This window comes from Lipotes vexillifer, unplaced genomic scaffold (genome assembly GCF_000442215.2).
Source record: "Lipotes vexillifer unplaced genomic scaffold, Lipotes_vexillifer_v1.1 scaffold98, whole genome shotgun sequence".
Classification (NCBI taxonomy): domain Eukaryota; kingdom Metazoa; phylum Chordata; class Mammalia; order Artiodactyla; family Lipotidae; genus Lipotes; species Lipotes vexillifer.
Window position 1 is genome coordinate 467938 of NW_006799611.1, and position 21281 is coordinate 489218.

The 21281-nt window shown below is 42.8% G+C and overlaps 1 protein-coding gene across 1 annotated transcript in view; it reads left to right on the forward strand.

The window, feature by feature from the left end:
- Positions 1–21281, forward strand: part of MVB12B (multivesicular body subunit 12B) — a 170540-nt gene that overhangs the window by 2949 nt on the left and 146310 nt on the right. Inside the window, exon 3 of the mRNA XM_007471823.1 lies at positions 329–451. Coding sequence (XP_007471885.1) covers positions 329–451 — 123 coding nt within the window. The remainder of the gene's footprint in view (positions 1–328; positions 452–21281) is intronic.

A 21281-nucleotide genomic window follows, 5' to 3' on the forward strand; every position in this document is an offset into this window, starting at 1 on the left:
GGAGCACAGGCTCCGGACGCGCAGGCTCAGTGGCCATGGCTCACGGGCCCAGCCGCTCCGCGGCATGTGGGATCTTCCCGAAACGGGGCACGAACCCGCGTCTCCTGCATCGGCAGGCGGACTCTCAAGCACTGCGCCACCAGGGAAGCCCGACTTGAATTCTTGATCAGAGGAAAGGGTCCAGGGCTCCCTTAGCCAGTCCAGGTACGTGGAGCTTAGTTCAGGATATTTGCCCCAAGACGCTGGTTCTGTCTGTGCGAGACTTTACATCGTTCACTTTAAATGCTCCGTTTGAATTGTACGCTTTCTTTTTCCTTTTTGGAACCAGGAGCAATCCGCCATGCCTGAAGTCAGAGACCTTTCAGAAGCCTTGCCAGAGACGTCAATGGATCCCATCACGGGCGTGGGGGTGGTGGCTTCTCGGAACCGAGCCCCGACAGGCTACGACGTAGTAAGTCAAGATTCGCTGATTCGGCAAATAGTTATCTCCTGTGTTCAAGGCCCCCTGAGCCCTGTGTGTAAGATGTGCTTCTTCTCTCTAGGAACTTGAAGCAGGGAGGGAAAACGTCACCAATGGGAAGGCGTGGGGAGCGCCCTGCTTTGGGAGTAGATGACCTGAGCCCGTCTGGGCTGTTTCACGGCCTTAGCTGGGTCACTTGACCTCTGTAATGGTCATCTTCACATTCCGTAAAATTAAAGGGTTGGATTAGTTGATTTCCAAAGTCATTTCTAGCTGTGACATTTCATGAAAAGGATCCACGAGTCTGAAAGACCCTTGGTTTGCTGTCACAGATTGTCCTACGTGTATAAATGTCATAAATTTATTGACGTATGTTTACATAGCCCCTTACGGTTTACAAAGCAGTTTCCTACCCATGAACTCATTTGGCTCTCATGATTCCCTGGAGGCTGGGAGGGGAAGTTGCTTTCTCTCCACTGTGCTGATCAGGAGAACTCAAGCTCTGAGAAGGGAAGTGACGGAGCCCCAGCCCTTGGGAGTGGTGAATCAGGACCAGACCCCCTCCCAAGTCCAGGGCTGTCACTGACCACATCACCGCAGTATAGCAGAGAACTTGCTTTGCTTTTCAGCAGACACCTGTGGTGGTGTTCAGTAGTACCGATGGCTGGAACTGGTTATTTTGTTTTTTCAGTAGGTAAATTCCGTTTTGAGTGAAGCTTAAAAAGTGCAGAGGAACTGTTGGGAGGGTTTAGTTAACAGTGACTGTTGTCATGTGTTCTGAGCTTCTAAGGTGGTCTTATTTTCACTTTCCTCATTTTGTTTATGATGACCTTTTATTCTTGCTCATTGAAAATGTGCACCAAGAATACATAAAAGAATACAAGTCTCATTAGCCAGCACTGAAAACCTGGCACAGTGATTAGATCAGTGTCTGATGTCCCAGGGGTGGGAGGGATGCCATGCCTAGTCCAGAAGAAGCCCAAAGGCAGGGTTTCTCAACCTCGGCACTACTGACATTTTGGGCCAGATGATCAGAAAATAGCGTGTAGTCGGGCAGCATCTCTGGCCTCTTCCTACTAGATGCCAATAGCCCAAACCCCCGAGTCGTGACAACGAAAACTGTGTCCAGACATTGTCAGGTGTCCCCAGGCGGAGGAGGTGGGCAGGTGAAATCAGCTCCCGTTGCGAACAGTGCAGTGCACTTTGCGTCAGCCCATGCCAGGCCCTGTGTGAGAAGGGGGAGCCTGTTAAAATGCTCCACATCACTTTCCCAACTGTTTGAAAGCTTATAAACATTTTAAAAGTGAAAGAACGGGGGAATCTTTTTTGACAAAGATTTGAGTCTTACCTGCTGCCTGACTTCAGAGCACTGTTTGAATGTATAACTTGCCATAAAATAGAATCATTAGGTATGGCTTTGTGCCATAAAAGTCCTGGGGGAGCTAGTAAAAATGTTCCTGATTTGAGAAGCCCAAGTGTCTTTTGATGAATTAGATATGAAGCAGTGAGGCATGAATCAGGTCAGGGGCTTGGTACGTGCCATCTCTGGGAGGACTGGCTCCGCGGCGGCTCTCTGGGGGCGGGGGGTGCCTGGGGTGTGGCCCAGGTCTTCTCGCTGTTCCCTCTTGCGGATCTGTGTATTTAACATTCTGCTTGTACCTTCGGGGTCACCGTGAATGCTTGGCTAGTGGGCGACAGATGGCCTTTGATAGTCTGGTTTTCTGAAAGTCTTGGTAAGTCTGACAGGAGTAGAATCTATCCCTATCATTTTCTCCTAACATCTAGCTCAGGGCAGAAGAGCGCAGTGTCAAATGAGTAAGATTAATAAGCACATTTCATGATGAGGCTGCACCAGGCATTATCATGAAAGGTGACCAGGGCAGGCGGCTCCAGAGGGTCAGCCCGGCAATTACACAGCCCCTGCACGCCGAGGCAGAGTGTCCGAGCTCCCTCCGAAAGCCCTTTCAGGGAGGGAGGCGGGAGTCCTCTCTTTCGACTGACCGCTGGACTCTTCCCAGATAAGCATCTGCTTCCTCAGAGGTCTGACCCTGAGTTCGAGGGGAATGAGGGAAGGCACAGGGTGGGCAGGCAGGGAGGCACTCCCCATTCCTTTTATCCGGAGGAGTTTCGTGTGAGGTCAACATCCAAACCGAAGTGCGAGGCGTTGGGTGGTGGCCGGGCTGCAGAGATGCTGAGACAGAAGTGCGGTGGCTGAGGAAGCTCTGCTGCGGACTGTGGCCAGGCCTCTCTCTGTCGCATCTGCCGGAGGATTAATCCCTCCCTGTGCACAGGGCACGTTAAGTACCGTGACACGCAGCCCCAAGAGCTAGGCGCTAGATGGGCTGCTGACCCTCGATGCTACAACCACTTTAATTAAAATGAGCAGAGGCCCTGTTGCTGCTTGAAGTAAAAGATGCCAAGTGTTTGTTTATAAAAATGTAATTTTGTAACTTCTCTGCAGGTCAGGGGAAGCTTCCTAGGCTAGGGGGCTGGGGATTATTTGCTAAAATTCTCAATTTATTGTCCCTATTTCTGCAGTCCCCTCTGAAATAGCCTGCACTTTCTGCCCCTCAGCCACGCTCTCAGATCTGAGAGTGACTGGGGTTCCCTGCCCTCAGAGGGCGGGTGGGTCTCATGTGTCCACGGTCCCTGGTAGGATGACTCTGTGTTGTAGATGCGTGGTAGCATGTGCTGTTTTATCATATGTGATGGGCAGTTTTCATTGAATCGTGATGCCATGGGAGCACTTCGTGCTAAAAGTCCTCTGCACAAAATTAACCTTTGATTACCAGGTCCCTCTGGGATGTTGCAGTGTCTAAGGGCATCAAGCTGGACATCACCGATGACCACTGTTGGGTGTATTTCTGTGTATTTCCAGTGAAATACATCATACTTTTTACCTGCATTCTCTTGCCTTTCTCAGCGAGTGTTTACAACTCACAGACTAAAGCCACAGCACTGTATTTGTGAGATGACTCTTTTTTTCTTTCCAAAAAGGAAATAGCTTTCTTTGATAATATACTTCTTGGTGACATAATTTCATATGATGATATACTTTTTTGGCAAAAAAAAAAAAAAGTCAACAATACAGAGAAAGAGTAATCAAACACTCCAGAGTGTTTTAAGTTGTTTATTTGTCCAACCTATATTTTTGGGTACCTACTATGTGCTGTCTATCTAGGAGCTGGGGGTATAGTGGTGAATGAAAACACATTCCTGCCTTCATGAAGCTTAAAGTCTAGATAGGGAGAAAAACAATTAAATGATCACACAAGTAAATGTAAGATAAAATTGTGATAAGTGCTTTGAAGGGAAGTCCTAAAAGACTGTTCCATCTTTCAGATCTAGGTTTCCAGATCTCCCCATTTTTCTTGGTAAGTCCCGGATTGTGACAACACGACCCTCTCCAGCTTAACTTCTAGAAGTTGCTCCCTTTTTCCCATTCCTTGAGGCCTGCCCAGTGTCTCTCCTCCAGCTTTTCCCGAGCATTTCCCAGGGCACCGGCTCAAGTGCACTTGGGGTCCTTCGGCTCTGGCCTTCTCCCCCGCCACCACACTGCACCCTTTTCGTTGGTGACATCTGTGAGGTCGCCCTTGTCTGGGTGCATCTCCCCCGCTAACCTGGCAAGGCTGCTCCCCTCTTTCTGGCCTGAGTGGGGATGGACACTGCTTTTCCTTCCACTCCCTTGTTCTGTGACCTTCCATGGTTTCCCACAGAACAGCTGAGACCAGAATTACTTTTCATGAGATTTCTCTGGAGCTCTGAGGATGATAGGAACAAGAGAGTGAGGCTCAGAGAATATTGCTGCTGAGGCCCAGGTCCGTCCTCCGACCCCTCCTTGCCCGGCCTCTGCCTCGCTGTTGGCTACCTTAATTCTACCTAGCGGCGTTTACAATTGCCATGTGTAGGGGCCCTGCCAAATTGAGTCTTGGCCTCAGAGAGCCTAGGAGACTTTTTTTTTCTTTTTCTTCACTGCAATCTAAGACCTCCTTCATTCCCTTCCTGAGAAACCCCACCTGACACACAGGAGTCTTTCGGCACAGTGACTCTGAAGTGACAGATTATCCCCTAGTTCAAGGACTGTTTCCAGGTGTCCAGGTTGGGGATTCTCAAGCTTTTGTGGGCCTCATTCCTCTGGGGGACCCCACGCCCCAGATTCCTGCTGCAGTAGGTCTGGGGTGGGGCTGAGAGTTTGCATTCTAACCAGTTGCCAGGTGATGTTGATACTGCTGGCTCAGAGGCCACACTTTGAGAACTACTGCTCTAAGTTAAGTCATTCTTAAATAATCTGTACACGTGGTCACCACAAGTCTATCTCCGGAAGTGCTGTGCTAGCTTTTCCTGTTATTTTTGGGCCTCTCCTGATTTAAAGTTTAGAAAGTCTCAGGGGATGTCATGTTGTCACAATCTGGAACTTACGTTTGTGAGTTTTTTTAAAAAAACATATTTTAAAAATACAAATGGGATGGTACTATTTATACTGTCATAACTTAAAAAATATATTGTGGGCGTAGCTCTATATCAGTCTATAGAGATAGATCACATCCTCTTAATAATGCATATTTTATTGTCTGGCCGTACCAAAATTTGGCCAATAATCCCATATTGAAGGGCATGAGTTTGTTTCCATTTTTTGTTTTTAACGTGATAAACAACATCCTTGTGTATGTATTTTGGTGTGGTCACCCTGTTAGTGCCATAGAATAATTTCATAGGTTGGAATTACAGGGTCAGAATGTTCACATTTTAAACTTGCTAAGTGTTGCCAGTGCCTTCTAGAAATGTTGTGACATTTTGTCAGTTTCTGTTCTCACTCAGGCAAGTGTTCAGTAAAGTGAAATTTGGGGGCTGAAGGATGAATTGACCAAGTTGCCCCCCTCCTCCACCCCAGGCTCAGCGCCCAGCTTCCTGTCACTGGCCCTCCTCTGGGCCAGGCAGACCTCTGGGGGCGAGGGCCTGGATGGTATGTTGTTTCAGTGGTAGCCGTGCATCTTCTCTCCGAGGGCTTCCTTCTCTTGGGTAAACAGAGAAAGGACAGATATCCAAGTCCTTTAACTCGGCGCACGTGCTCTCAGTGTGTCTTCCTGTCTCACTTTCTTCTACTCACTTCTCCTCCAGCCTCATTGAACCTCTTACTTTCTCATATTCGGAATAAGGAGCAACTTTGTACCATCAAACCCTCGAACCCACTTTTTCCATATTTTCAAAGTTCCTGTCCTCCCCCGCTTTTTGGATAAAATATTCCTAATCTTTCAGAACCCACTTTGAAAACTCCTTGGTGAAGCTTTTTCTGATGTTATGCGTTCATTTATCGCTTCACGCAGTGGCGTCACCGATGTTTGTTGACCACCTACTATTGTGCAAGGCCCTGGGAATTCCAGTATCCTGGGAGGGGTTCCATCAGGTGAAAGGTGAGAGATGAGGAAGGGTGGGTAGATGAGGCTGGATCACCCCAGAATGTTGTAAGCTACACAAAGGCATTGGCCATGCTGAGGGTGGTAGGAGTCACGAAAGGACTTTAAGAAAAAGGTTCTTAGGTTTGTGGTTTTAAAAGTTTCCTTGGTGTGTACAGGAAGGGAAATAATTGGAGGGTGTAGGTACTGAGGCAAAGGGCTGAGTTTGGAGGCTCTGTATTGGTGTCGAGTGAGAGGGTGGAAACCTAACCCATTAACAGTGGATCGATCTGAGGGACATGGAAACATGGGGCATGGGGACCCGAATACATATTCTTTCACAGGAAAGAAATGGGTTGAATGTTGGGAGATGGGTACAGAGGTGAGGAAAGGGAAGGACCAGAGTGACACGAGGGTGTCTTGCTGGGCAGCTGGATGGATGTTGATGCTTTCTGTTGAGATAGGAACATAGACAGCTAGGTGGGTTGAGGGTGGAGGAGGACCGTTGGTTCAGTTTTGGGCACACTGAGTTTGAGGTGCTTGTGTGGCGTCTGGGTGGGGACATTGAGCGGCCCTGTGTCTGCAGGTCTGGGGAGATGCCTGAGTGTTACCATCACATGGCAGAGACCGTGGTGTCATGGAGATGGTCCTGTCGTATCAGACTCCTCGCCAGAGTCCCCTGGAGCATCAGTGATGAGGGATGGTTGGGAAGGAGGCACTCAAAAGAGGGCTGGGGCTGAGCATCCAGAGAGGTAGATGGAAAATTAGTAAGAAACTGGAGGAAAATGAGTATTTCTAGAAGAAGAGGTGGTCAATAATAGTCAGAGTTCACTAAGGGGTAAATAAAATGAGGCTGAAAGCTTACTCTTGGGTTCAGTAACAAGAAGGTGCTTGTGAACTTGGTGGTAGGCTCAGAAGCAAGATTGGAGTGGATTTGAAAGGTCCACCTGAAGTGGGAGGCGGGAGTGCAGATGGCCTTTAAAGGAGGGAGGGTGGCAGCTGGAGGATGATACGGGATCAGGAGTCTTTTTTCCTTTGTTAAAGGTAGGCAGGTGTTGAGTATGTTTAGCTGCTGATGGGGAGGAACCAGCAGTGAGGAGCGTTGACGATATAGGAGAGAGAGGGGCTGTCTGATGAAGCAAGGCCCCTGAGCGGGCAGAGGACTTGGTGTCCAGAGCCTGGTGGTCAGAGAAAAGCCCAGGAAGTTGTGTTTGTGTTGCTTCTGTTCCTTGCCGGCGCTGCGTGCTGGAAAGCCAGCCTTGGTCGTGGCCTCCGACCAGCAAGTGGGCCTCCGCGGGCCACGCACGGACCAGGCATCCCCTGAGTCTCCACTTCCCATTTCTTCTGTGCTTCCTCTCCCCCCACCTCGTTTCTCTCAACACTCCTGTTTATTTCTGAAAGTAATTAGACAGCAAAACATTTCTTAAAAACTGCTGGTCCTGGGCTTGCCTGGTGGCGCAGTGGTTGAGAGTCCGCCTGCCGATGCAGGGGACGCGGGTTCGTGCCCCGGTCCGGGAAGATCCCACATGCCGCGGAGCGGCTGGGCCCGTGAGCCATGGCCGCTGGGCCTGCGCGTCCGGAGCCTGTGCTCCGCAACAGGAGAGGCCACAGCAGTGAGAGGCCCACGTACCGCAAAAAAACAAAAAACAAAACAAACAAAAAACTGCTGGTCCTGTATAGTTTATATATTTGGGATTTCCTAAATAATTGCAAGTTTCACATGCTTGAACTGCCAAATGAGAGGGTCTTTGGGGGCGCTAGGAGTGATCAGCTCCCCTCTGGGCCTGTGGGCTGTGTCTAGGGGCACAGAGAAGGATAAGGTTAAAATTCTAAACCTGCAGCTGAGGTCCTGCCTACCAAAGTGGAGAAAGAAAAAAATAATCCACTAAATGCTGAAGCTGATTCAAGCAAGTTGGTATTTTTGTATAGAACTCTAGAAATTTTTTTAAAAACCAATGAAAAGTATGTGAAGATGGGAATGATATCTTATTAAAAATATATGGTAGATATCAAGCGGGAGTTGTAGGACATAACCATCTGTCCGGTCTGATCACAGCTGTCACATGAGTCTCCAGAAAGCTGAAGTTGTGTGGGAGGCCCGAGCCGGGCAGGAAGACCACCCTGCTCCTATGGCCGGAGGGCGGGAGAGCCGCCCCTCCTGAAGCTCTGGTTCCATGAAGCAGATGCAGGAGCAGGTGTGGTAGCCTCCTCCCGCTGCCCCTGGCTCCCTCCCCACGTGGCTTCGCTGTCCAGGGCCTGCTCCCAAGGGCGGAAATGACTGCAGACCGAGTCCCAACTCACCCACTGGTTTATTTTCAGAACCAGAGCTAGTTTTGATAAAAGGCACCACGTGTTCCTCTCTTTTGTTTTGTGAGAAAATACATGAAACTGAGATTTACTGAAAATACGGAAAATGGTTTTATGACCAGCCCTTGGGCCTTTGTTTCCTGTGGCCTGGATTAGCAAGCATCGGTAACAGCATTGTCCCTGCACAGCCCTGGCCTTGGGCAGTGGAGCCACGCTGGGCAGGACACACGTGGACCACTTACACGTGCGCATGCCTGGCTTCCCGGAGGGGTGCATGAGGCAAACGTTGCTGCTGTCAGGATGACTCTGAGATCATGGCTTTAAATTGCCTCCTTCTGAGTGTCTCTGCCCCACCAACTATGAATTTTGATTTTGACCCAAAGACTTTACTCTCCCTAATGACTTGTTCCATGGTTGGTTCATTTGGAAAGGGGAGAGGACTTGGGGAGCCCTGTAGTATTCTGGCAGTCCCTCCTGTTCGCTGCAGCCTCCCATTCACTATGAGAAAGGCTCCTGACAAAAAAACCTCAAGTAGTGGATTAATGGGAAAGAGGAGGGACTTGCTTTAATCTTCCATTTTTTTCAGTTAAACTTTTTATTTTCAGATAATCATAGATTCACATGCAGTCGTAAGACATAATACAGGGAGGTCTTGTTTGTACCTGTTTCCCCCCAATGGTAATATCTTATACAGCATCACAACCAGGATATTGACACGGATACAGTCAAGATACAGAACATTTCACTTTTAAAATGTACCTGGGATTTTCTTTTTGTTCGGGTGTGGTGAGGCCTACAGATCAGGAGAAAACTGCCATTGAAAAGAGAGTTTGTTTTCACAGTCCAAGAGTTCCGGTGTGGTGAGGCCTACAGATCAGGAGGAAACTGCCAGTGAAAAGAGAGTTTGTTTTCACAGTCCAAGAGAAGGGGGCTTCCACGCTATGCAGGGCCACATGGGGAAGCACCAGCATTGGTCAGCAGGCGGAGGGAGCAAGGGGAAAGTGTGGGCAAGAGCCTTTATTGTGGTTTCTGTGGGAAAGGCAAAGCAAGGAAGGGTAAGCAGATTTAGGATTGTCCTAATAATTTCAGCGTGCTCTGGGCTATAAGGGTGGCCTCTAGTTGTCAGATACCTGGCCTTGGGGTGATTTAGGGCAGGAGGATAGTGTTTCAGACTGAAGGAGCCTGAGAGAGGGGGCAGGTGGGCATATGGCCTCAGGATTGGTTGGTTTGCATATCAAAAGTGTGCAAATTGTGTTCTGTCTCTAGGAATTAACTAACCTTCTCCTTAACCACTGACAGCCACTAATTTCTTCTCCATTTCTATAATTTTGTCTTTTCAGGAGTGTTATATGCATGGAATCATATAGCACGTAATCTTTTGGAATTGTTTTTTTCATTTTCAAAAACTCAGCATAATTCTCTGGAGATTCATCTAGAGAATCTATTGCATGTATCAATAGTTGGTTCCTTTTTATTGCTGAGTAGTATTAATTGATACTACTGCACCGCAATTTGTTTAACCATTTACCCATTGAAGGACATCTTGGTTGTTTCCAGTTTGAAGCTATCATGATTAAAGCTGCTATAAATACTCGTTTACAGGTTTTGTGTTAACGTAAGTTTTCATTCCTCCAGGATAAATGCCTAGGAGTGCAGTTGCCCGTCATATGGTAGTTGCATATTTAGTTTTTTAAGAAAATGCCAAACTGCTATCCTGTGTGGCTGGTAACATTTTACATTTCCACCAGTTACTCTGCACCTTGTCCAGCATGTGTTATTGTCAACACTTTTTTGTTTTAGCCATGCTGATAGGGTTTTAGTAATAACTCGTTTGGCTTTAATTACATTCCTTTAGTGGCTAATGATGTTGAACATCTTTTCATGTGCTTATTTGCCATCTTTATTTCTTCGGTGAAATGTCGCTTCATGTCTTGCTCATTTTCTAACTGGATTGTTGAGTTTTAAGAGTTCTTTGTATATTATAGATGTGAGTCTTGTTAGTTAAGTGGTTTGGAAACATTTTCTTCTAGTCTGTACTTGTCTTTTTACCTTAGCAGGATCTTTACACAGCAGAAGTTTTAAATTTTGATGAAGTCCAATTTGTCAGTTTTTCTATTTATCAATCATGTTTTTGGCGTCAAGTCCAAGAACTCTTAGCCTAGCCCCAAAACTCTTAGCCTAGCCCTAGATTCTGGAGATTTTCTCTTATTTTTTTTCCTACAAGTTTTATAGTTTTACATTTCACATTTAACTCTGTGATACATCTTGACTTAATTTTTGTACAAGGTATGGATTTAGGTCAGAGTTATTTTTTTCCCCTTATGCATGAACAGCTGCTCCAGTACCATTTGTTGAAAGTTGTAACCTTTGTAAAAAATCAGGAGGGCATACATGTGTGACTCTCTATTCAGTTTTATTCTGTGTGTCTAGCCCTCTGCCAATACCACACAGTATTGATTGTTGTAGCTTTACAATAAGTTTTGAAATTAGATTAAATGATTCCTCTGACTTTATTCTTCATTCAAGAAATTGTTTTAGCTATTCAAGTTCCTTTGTCTTTCCATGTAGATTTTAGAATAATCTTATTGGAATTTAGATGGGAATTAATGTTTAAAAGGGACTGTGGGACTTCCCCGGTGGCGCAGTGGTTAAGAATCCGCCTGCCAACGCAGGGGACACGGGTTTGAGCCCTGATCCGGGAAGATCCCACATGCCGTGGAGCAACTAAGACCGTGTGCTACAACTACTGAGCCTGCACTCTAGAGCCCAAGAGCCACAACTACTGAGCCCGCATGCCACAACTACTGAAAGCCCGCACACCCAGAGCCTGTGCTCCGCAACAAGAGAAGCCACCGTGATGAGAGGCCCACACACTGCAACAAAGAGTAGCCCCTGCTTGCCACAACTAGAGAAAGCCCGCACACAGCAACGAAAACCCAATGCAGCCATAAATAAATAAATAAATAAATAGACTGTGGACCAGCATGGGGGTGGTTCCCTATACCAACAACAAGCAGTTCTCAGACACCAGCTGTAGGTGTCCTACAGTTCAACAGTTATGACACTGTCTACCTGGAGATAGCGTCAGAGTCCATAGGTTAAGGGCTCAGTCCCACAAGACTGCCCCCTCCCAACTTCAGACACTGATCACCAGCCCAGGTTGTCACCTGTGTGTGACTGACCAACTGGCTGTAGTTTGGGGGTTCCAATGACCCCCTCCTTAGGTTCAGTTAATTTGCTAGAGTGGCTCACAGAACTCAGAGAACATTTTACTTACTAGGTCTTTGGTTTATTATGAGAGGATATAACTCGGGAACAGCCAGATGGAAGAGATTTATAGAGCAAGGTGTATGGAAAGGGTGAGGAGCTTCCATGCTGTCTCTCCCAGCATGCCACTCTCCCCAGATCTCATGTGTTCATCAACCTGGAAGCTCTCCAAACCTCATCCTTTGGGGTTTTTATGGATGCTTCATTACATGGGTATGATTGATTAAATTACTGGCCATTGGAAATTGAGTCAACCTCCAGCCCCTCTCCCCTCCCTGGAAATCAAGGGGTAGGACTAAAAGTTCCAACCCTTTATTCACGGTTGGTTCTCCTGGCAACCAGTCCCCATCCTTATGTGCTTTCCAGAAGTCACCTCATTAACGTAAACCCAGTTGTGGTGGAAAGGGGCTTGTTATGAATAACAAGGCACCCATTTCACTTTTACGGCTCTGAAGTGATTTCAGGAACTAAGGACAAGAGACCAAACATGACAAAAGATGCTCCCATTGCTCTTATCATTCAGGAGATTCCAAGGGTTTTGGGAGCTGTGAGCCAGGAACTGTGGGTAAAGACCAAATATGTATTCCTTATTGTAAATCATATTATCACAATGTTAAAATTGTACATCAGTTTGAGGAGAATTCCCATGTTTATTACATTGTGCCTTCCGATTCATGAGCATAGTATGTCTCTCCATTTATTTAGTACTTCTTTGATTACTTTCAGCAGCATTTTGTATGTTTCAGCAGACAAGCTTTATGTGTGTTTTGGTTGCTTTAAGCCTGAATGCTTTATTTTTTATTTTGAGCAATTGTAAATGGAATTGTATTTTTAATTTTTTTAAAAAATTTATTTAGTTAATTAATTTATTCTTTTGGCTGCGTTGGCTCTTTGTTGTTGCTCGCGGGCTTTCTCTACTTGTGGTGAGTGGGGGGCTGCTCTTCGTTGCGGTGCACGGGCTTCTCATTGCGGTGGCTTCTGTTGTTGCGGAGCACAGGCTCTAGGCACGTGGGCTTCAGTAGTTGTGTCACACAGGCTCAGTAGTTGTGGCTCCCGGGCTCTAGAGCGCAGGCTCAGTAGTTGTGGCGCACGGGCTTAGTTGCTCCGTGGCGTGTGGGACAAACCCATGTCCCCTGCATTGGCAGGCGGATTCTTAACCACTGCACCACCAGGGAAGCCCTGTATTTTTACTTTTGATGTCTGTGTGTCTGTTGCTATTAAATATAGAAATAAGACTGACTTTTGTATGTTTATCTTTGCAGATCTCACTTCTGTATATTTATCTTTGCTGAATTTTGAGACCTTGCTGAACTCACTTATTGGTGTATATTCCTTGGGATTTTCTATGTAGACTGTCATGTCATACTTCCTTCTTTTCAGGCCTGTATGCCTTTTATTTCCCTTTCTTGCCTTATTGTAATGGCTAGAACTTCTAGCACTGTGTTGTGTAAGAGTGGTGAGAGTAGACATCCTTGCCTTATTCCTGATCATAGAGGGAAAGCATTCAGTCTTTCACCATTCAGTATAACATTAGCTGTAGATTTCTTTATAGATGCTCTTTATCAAGTTGAGAAAGTTCCTTTCTGTTTCTGTGTTTCTAAGAATTTTTATTATGAATGGGTATTGAATTTTATCAAATGCCTTTTCTGCATTGATTGATATATCATGTGATTTTTTTTTTTTCTTTAGCCTGTTAACATGGTGAATTACGTTGATTTTTGAGTAATGAACGAGCCTTGCATCCCTTGAATAAGTCCTGCTTGGTCATGGTGTATAATTATTTTTTATATATTGCTGAATTTTCTTTGCTAATATATTTTTAAGAATTTTTGAGTCTGTATTCATGAGGGATATTGATCTGTAGTTTTCCTTTTTTTGCACAATTTTAATCTGGTTTGGTAATATTAGATTCATAAAATGAATTGAAAAGTGTTCCCTCTTCCATTTTCTGGAAGAGACTGTTTAGAGTTGGTGTTAATAAAGCGTTAGCTAGGATATAAACGTTAGGTAGAATTCTCTAGTGAGATCGTCTGGACCTGGAGATTTATTTTTTGAAAGTTTTAAAGTGATGAATTCAATTTTCTTAGTAGTTATAGGGCTATTCAAATAATCTGTTTCATGTTGGGTAAGTTTTGATAGTTTGTGATTTTTCAAGGAATTGATCCATTTCAACTAAGTTGTCAAATTTATGTGTGTAGAATTGTTCGTAGCATTCCTTTATTATCCTTGTGATGACTTGTAAAATCTATAATAATACTCTGTTTCTGATATTGATAATTTGTGTCTTCTCTCTTTTTTATCAGTCTTCCTAAAAGTTTGTCAATTTTATTAACATTTTAAGAAACTTTGTTTCATTGATTTTTCTGTATTATTTTGTTTTCAATTTCATTGATTTCTATTTTTATCTTTATTATTTCTTTTTTCTACCTGCTTTGAGTTTATTTTTCTTTTTCTAGCTTCTTGAGGTAGGAGCTTAGATTATTGATTTGAGAGTCTTCCTCATTTCTAATATATGCATTTAGTGCTATAAATTTCCCTCTCAGCACTGCTTTAGCTATGTCCCACAAATTTTCATATGTTTTATTTTTCTTTTTGTCTTAGTTCTGTCCAGTGTATTTTTAAATTTCTCTTTAGATTTCTTTGACCCATGGATTATTTAGAATTGTGTTGTTTAGTTTCTAGACATTTAGAGATTTCACTGTAATCTTTCTGCTATTGATTTCTAGTTTGATTCCATTGTGATTGGAGTACACACTCTATATGATTTCAGTTCTTTTAAATTTGTTGAGGTTTGTTTCATAGCCCATGAAATGGTCTATTTTGGCATGTATTCATGGTTACTTGAAAAGACTGTGTATTCTGCTATTACTGAGTGGAATTTTCTTTAAATATCAATTAGACCCTTTTGGTTGGTAGTGTTGTTGTGTTCCTCTGTATCCTTGCAGATTTTCTGTTCACTGATTCTATTAATTTTTGAGAAAGGGAAATCTCAACTGTGATTTTGGAATTGTCCTTTTTCCTTTCAGTTCTAACTGTTCTTGCTTCACATATATTTTTCAGCACTGTTGTTTGGTGCATACACATGTAGGGTTGCTATGTCTTTTTGGTATATTGACCATTTTATCATTATATAATGTCCCTTTCTGTCTGGTAATTTTCTTAGCTCTGAAGTCTATTTTGTCTCATATCAATATAGCTACTCCTGCTTCCTTTTAATGTTTTCATGAAATATCTTTTTCCATACTTTTACTTTCAACCTGCCTATAGAATTATATTTGAAATAAGTTTCTTGTAGACAGCACATAGTTAGATCATGTTTTTAAATCTACTCTGCCAATCTCTGTCTTTTAGTTGGTATATTTAGACCATTTGTATTTAATGTAATTATTGATATGTTAGGGCTTAAAGCTGCCATTTTATTTTTTATTTTCTAGGGTTTTTTTCTCCTGCCTTCCTGTGAGTTACCTGAACATTTGTTAGAATTCCATTGTTAGCTTATCTAAGTGTTTTTGAGTGTATTTCTCTGTATGGCTTTTTTAGAGGTTGCTCTAGGTATTATGTGTGTGTGTGTGTGTGTCTTATAACAGTCTCCTGGTAACATCATTTTACTAGTTCAAGTGAAGTGTAGAACCCTTACTCTCTTTTATATTCTTTTACCCTCCCTCGTTTATAAATATAATTGTCTTAAATATTTCCTCTACATATATACAGAACCATATCAGAGAGTGTTGTAATTTTTGCTTGTACCATCAAACATAATTTTAAAAATTCAAGAGGAGAGGAAAGTCTATTTTATTTACTTATATTTTTGCTTGCCGTTTGTTTCTTCCTTCCCGGTGTTTCAAAGTTCCTTCTTTTATCATTTCTCTTCTGTTTAGAGAACTCCCTTTCAGCCTTTATTTTAGAGTACGTCTGCTGGTGACACATTCTCTTAGTTTTTCTTTATCTGAGATTGTCTTTCTTGTTCATTCCTGAAGGATAGTTCACTGGACATAGGATTCTGGGTTGACAGTTCTTTTAGCACTTGAAAAATGGTGTGCCATCTCCTTCCGGCCACTATGATTTCTAATGAGAAATCTGCAGCCATTCTAGTTGTTCTTCCCCTATAAGGAAAGTGTCACTTCTTTCTCAAATCTTTAAAATTTTTTCTTTGTCCTAGTTTTTCAGAAGTTTGACAATGATGTGTCTTGGTGTGGATTTATTTGGATTTATTCTGTTTGCAGTTTGCTTACCTTCTTGACTTCGTGGACTTATGCCTGTTGCTAAATTTAGGAAATTTTTAGCCATTATTTCAAATACTTTTTCAGCCTTACCCTCTTTCTTGTCTCCTGGAACTCTGATGACAGGAATGTTAGACCTTTTGTTACAGTCCCACAGGTCCCTGAGGCTCTGTTCATTTTTTGTTCAGTCTGTTTTCTCTCTGTTGTTCATACTGGGTAATTTCTATTCTGTCTCCCAGTTCACTGATTCTTTCTTCCCTGTCTTCCATTCTGCTGTTGAGCCCATCCATTTGGTTGATTTCGGTTGTTGTATTTTTCAGTTCTAAATTTTCAGTTTGGTTCTTCTTTTATTTTCTGTTTATTTGTGAGCCTTTCTGTTTCTTTGCGGAGACTTTGTTTTTTCATTTGCTTCAAGCATGTTTGTAATTGATCATGAAGCATTTTCATGATGGCTGCTTTCAAATTTTTTTCAGCTAATTCTGACCTCTGTCATCCTGGCTTTGGCATATTGATTTTTTATTTTTATTCAGTTTGAGATCTTTCTGCTTCTTGGTGATTTTCTTTGATGAGTGAGTTTTGATTGAAAACTGGAAATTGGGGGTATTATGCTACATGAGTCTGGATTTTACTTAAACTTTCTATTTTAGCTAGCTTCTTTTGATACTGCTCTGATTCCTGCCAGCTAGGAGTAGTAGTCCAGTTTCCCCACTTGGTGACACCTAAGGAAGTGGGGCTCCTTGTTACTGCTGGATGGAGGCGGGAGCTCTAACTCCCTACTAGGTCTCACTTAAACCTTCCTGGTAGGAGTGCCTCATTACAGCTCCCCTTGTGGCCTCCACTGGCATCACAGGGTTGGGGAGGTGGCCTTGGTAGATACTACGGTGAAAGTCCTGACTCCCCACCAGGCCTCTTCAACATCACCCCACCACAGGGAGGGGTGCCTCATTACTCCCTGGTGGGGATGAAAGTCCTGGCTCCCTACTTGGCCTTCCCTGGCACCATCTTGAGGTGTTGGGATGTCTTGTTACAGCCCAGAGAGGGTGGAAGTCTGGGCTCCCTACCCTGGTTTTGCTGGCCATGGGTCAGGGGGTGGGCACCATATTTTATGTGGTGTTTGGCTGGAGTGGATTTGTTACTGTCTAAAAGTTTCTGTCTTGCTAGGATTTTCCTTTGGCTAGAGAAAGCAGGCTTTTGGGGGGGCTTGTTTTGGTCTGTCTGTTGCTGTTTCTGGGTTGCTGGCTTCTCTAGCTCCAAGTCAGGGGTATGTCAGGCAGAAAGAAACCCAGGAACTCGCCACTATGTTGTTCCTTGGGTCCCAAGGTCCCTAGCTGCTTACCTTCTTCTCTCACCTTTCAGAGTCCACTTATGTTTGTTTCACATCATGTCCAGTGTTTTCAGTTGTACTTAGGAGGAATGGGGAAACGTATATCTACTCCATATTCCTGGAAGCGGAAGTCCTGGCTCGCTTTAATTTTATGTTAATCCAGGGTTAACTAGAGAATCTGTTTGTTTCTCAACCTGTCAGAAATCTTTCCAAAACATTTATGTTCCAGCCTTATTACGTATGTAGGCAGGAAATACGGTATTGCGCGCTTGTAAAATACGAGCTAGTTATTCCTTAATGCCTATGAGGCTTGAAATGTTCAGGGCCACCTTTCTCAATTTTTGTGGTCCACGTTTACAGTATTAAGAGGCTGTTTGTGTGAGGCTGATGTGTATCTGGAAGAGGACATGTGACTGAAGTTGAGAACTGTGGGTGGTGAGCTATATTATTGAAAAATCAAGATCGCTAAAAGGGAGAGTCCGTGAGATGTCTCCAGAAAAGGGACGTGAGGCTAGGAGGAAGTATCTGCTTTAGTTCTTGAATAGGCAGACATCCAGGGGATCTAGCAGCCAGTTCCATTAATTAACTAGCTATTTGTAAAGTATTGTTTCGTCTTAATAACAAGTAACTATTGCTAACAGTTTGGTCTATGTCCTTCCAATCCTTTTTCTACGAATTTGCAAATGTCTAATATATAGAGAGAGGCTGTATAGTTGTGGTCAAAAGTATAGACTCTTTAACCCTCCAGCCTGGGTTCAGATCTTGGCTCCGCCACTTACTGCTGTGTGACCTTTGTCAGGGTACTCTACCTCTTAGTGCCTGAGTTCTCATCTCTAAAGTGGGGATTAATAACAGAACTTTCCTCAGAGAATTGTGGTGAGGATTAAGTGAGCTAATAGTGTTCATAAAGTGCCTAAAACAGTGACTGGCATTAGCTTGAGCTATGTAGCTGTTAGTATGTTATTGTTATTATTATTATTTGTACAAATGCTATATGTAATATTCTTTGACTTTCCTCTTTTCCTTAACAGTATATGTAGGAAATCTGTCCATGTCATGTCTGGACAAATATATCAACCTCATTCTTTCTAATGGGTGTTTTCCACTGTATAGTAAGTAACTTGTTAACCACTGCTCTGCTAATGAAAACTTTTTATTTTTGCCTTTGCAAAGCAGTGCTGTGATAAGTATCCCTGTACATACATCTCTGGGTGTGTGCTGATGGATCAAAAGATACGTACATTTAAAATTTTAGTAGTTACCACCAGTAGCTTTTCAGAAATGCTTTACCAGTTTATATGTACTCCCAGTAAATAGTATACAAAATTTTCTGTTTACCCTCATCCTTACCATCATTGAGCACAGGCTCCGGACGCGCAAGCTCAGCGGCCATGGCTCACGGGCCTAGCCACTCCACGGCATGTGGGATCTTCCCGGACTGGGGCACGAACCCGTGTCCCCCTCATCAGCAGGTGGACTCTCAACCACTGCGCCACCAGGGAAGCCCAATAAATTCTTTATTATCAGTCTTCTTATTTTTATTTTTCCAAACTAGGAGCTTGTGGTGTAAATTTGCAGTTCTGTTACTAGTAATGAGGTTGAGTATCTTTTCATGTTTATTGGCCATTTGTGTTTTTTTAATTAATTTCCTGTCTTTACAGTTGACTCATTTGGTTGGCTTTTTCTTATTGATTTGTAGGATTCCTTCATCTCTTCTGTTTATTAATTCTTTGCCCATTATATTTGTTATGTATATTTTTCTCAGACCATCATTGTCTTTCAACTTTGTTCATAGTATCAAACTTGGTTTGTTCATCTAATCAAAGTTTTTCACTTTATGTAGTCACATCTGTCAAATTTTTTCTTTTTGGACTTAATGGTTTAAAAGATCTGTCTAGATGCTAAAATTAGTAGGTAGAAGTTTTAGGAGAAACAGTATATTTACATAGTCTCAAAGTATCTCACAAAATACTAATTGCAAAAGAATAAAAGTGGGGAAACCAAGCAGATACCACCTTAAGCAAGTGGTCCAAGTAAACATTACCAGTAAGGAGACAAATCAATATCATGTGCCTCTTGATATGATTATAAATGTTACATATATATGTGAGAAAGAGAGAAGAAGCAAATATGTTAAAATGTTAACATTTTAGGGAATCTGGGCAACGGGTATACAGGAATTCTTTATATTATTTTTGTAACAACTCTAAATCTTAAATTATTTCAAAATAAAAAATTAAAAAAATTAAAGACAGAAAAAGCCTGCCTATCCCAGGATTATAGAAATATTAGGCTTTATTTTTAGCCAATACTTCATCTTGTTTTGTTGATTTGGCTTTTTAAATATCCAGATTTTTATTTTTGAGTGTAGTGTAAGGTGGGGTCTGACTTATTTTTTCCAGATGTGTAGCTGTGTTCTGAGCACCACCTTCTACCTCTCTGATGTGCTGCGGTTGTCGTAGGCTAGATTGCTGCATATACTGCACAGGGCTGTGCTTTAGTCTGGCTAAAAGCTCATTTCCTGACCCAGAGGTGGAACTCAGCAGCTTCTTTTCCCTTAGGGATAGGGCCCTTATGCAGACAACACAGTACATGAGGCAAACAAAAATAAGCTGCATTATGGTCTCCTTCTGACCTCTGCCGACCCTCAGCCAGACCACCAGGGTTGAGGGGGAGATAGCTGATCTGGGGGGTCCACAAGGAATGCTGGGTAGGCCTTGCCTGTAGGGCTGGGATGTGAGTCCCATGTGCCTTTTCAGTAGGTATAACAACAGCTAAACTGCAGCAGGCCCAGGGCCAGGGGTAGCACCCCAGTTTGGTCAAATTATACCACTAACAAACAGCAAATCGTGCCCTTAACATTCAACCCTGGCTTTTGTGCTTAAATCCAAACTCCTGCATTATGACAGTGTTGCGACATCTTGCTTATAACTGGAGGCCTGAAGCCATCAACTCATTTAGGAAGCAGTTTGGTGATCAGTCTTGTTGCAGGATGACATTTGCTTGAGCCCCAAAGAGGGGAATTTTCCAGACTATTTCTAGGCTCTCGTCCATTTCATTAATTTATTTAACCGATTCTTCTATAATAACACACTGTTTTAGTCATATTGAAATTTTATAGCGTGTGGATTTTTTTGAAGTTAGCAATTCCTTGAGTTTCTAAAAATTGAAGTGAAATTAACCATTTTAAAGTGAACAGCTCAGAGGCATTTAGTACAATTACAGTCCCAGAACATTTCGTCACCCCAAAAGAAAACCATGTACCCCTTAAGAAGTCACTGGCCTCCCTGCTCCCAGTTCCTGGCAACTACCATCTGGGTTCTGTCTCTATGGATTTGGCTATCCCGGATATTCTGTATAAGTGGAATCATACAATGTATGACCGTTTTTGTTTGGCTTCTTTCACCCAGCATAAGCGTGCAAGGTTTTCATAGCATGTGTGATATCTGACAGAGTGATTTCCTTCCTTTCTGTTTTCATTTTTCAAAATTTTTGGTTATTAAAACCTACTATCTGAAAGAACTTGAGAATCAACTTGTCAAATTCCACAAAATATTATGTTTTGACTCACAGTACAATGCACTGAGTTAAGTTGATTTGAGGGGAATCCATATATTTACAATATTGAATTTTCCCATCTAGGAACATAGTTTGCATTTCTATTTATGTACGTCTTGTTTTATATCCTTCAGTAAAGTTTTATAGTGTTTCTCGTATGTCATTTCATTTCTGTATGTGCTTTGTTTCCAATGTAAATGGATTCTTTTTAAATACAGCTTTATTGAGATTAAATTGATCTACAGTATACTGCATACATCTTAAGTGTTCAGTTTGATCAATTTTGACGTAGGTATGTATACATCTGTGAAACCATCATCACGGTCAAGGTGACGAGCGTGTCCACCACTGCCACAGACCATTCCTAAGAAACCACTGGTCTACTTTCTGTCACTGTAGACTACGTTGCATTTTTTAGAATTTTAGATAAATTCTTTTTTTTTTTTTTTTTTTGGGTGTTTTTGTTTTTTTTTTTTTTCTTTTAGGTATATTTATTCAGGGCCAACGACATAGCCTTAAATATATTTGCTCTACTGGCATGTAATCAAAGTGCATTTATTTTTATTTATTTATTTTTTTAAATCAAGCACTCAGAATTGGTTTAGGTACCAGGTTTTTTTGTTTTTTTGTTTTTAACATCTTTATTGGAGTATAATTGCTTTACAATGGTGTGTTAGTTTCTGCTTTATAACAAAGTAAATCAGCTATACATATACATATATCCCCATATCTCCTCCCTCTTACGTCTCCCT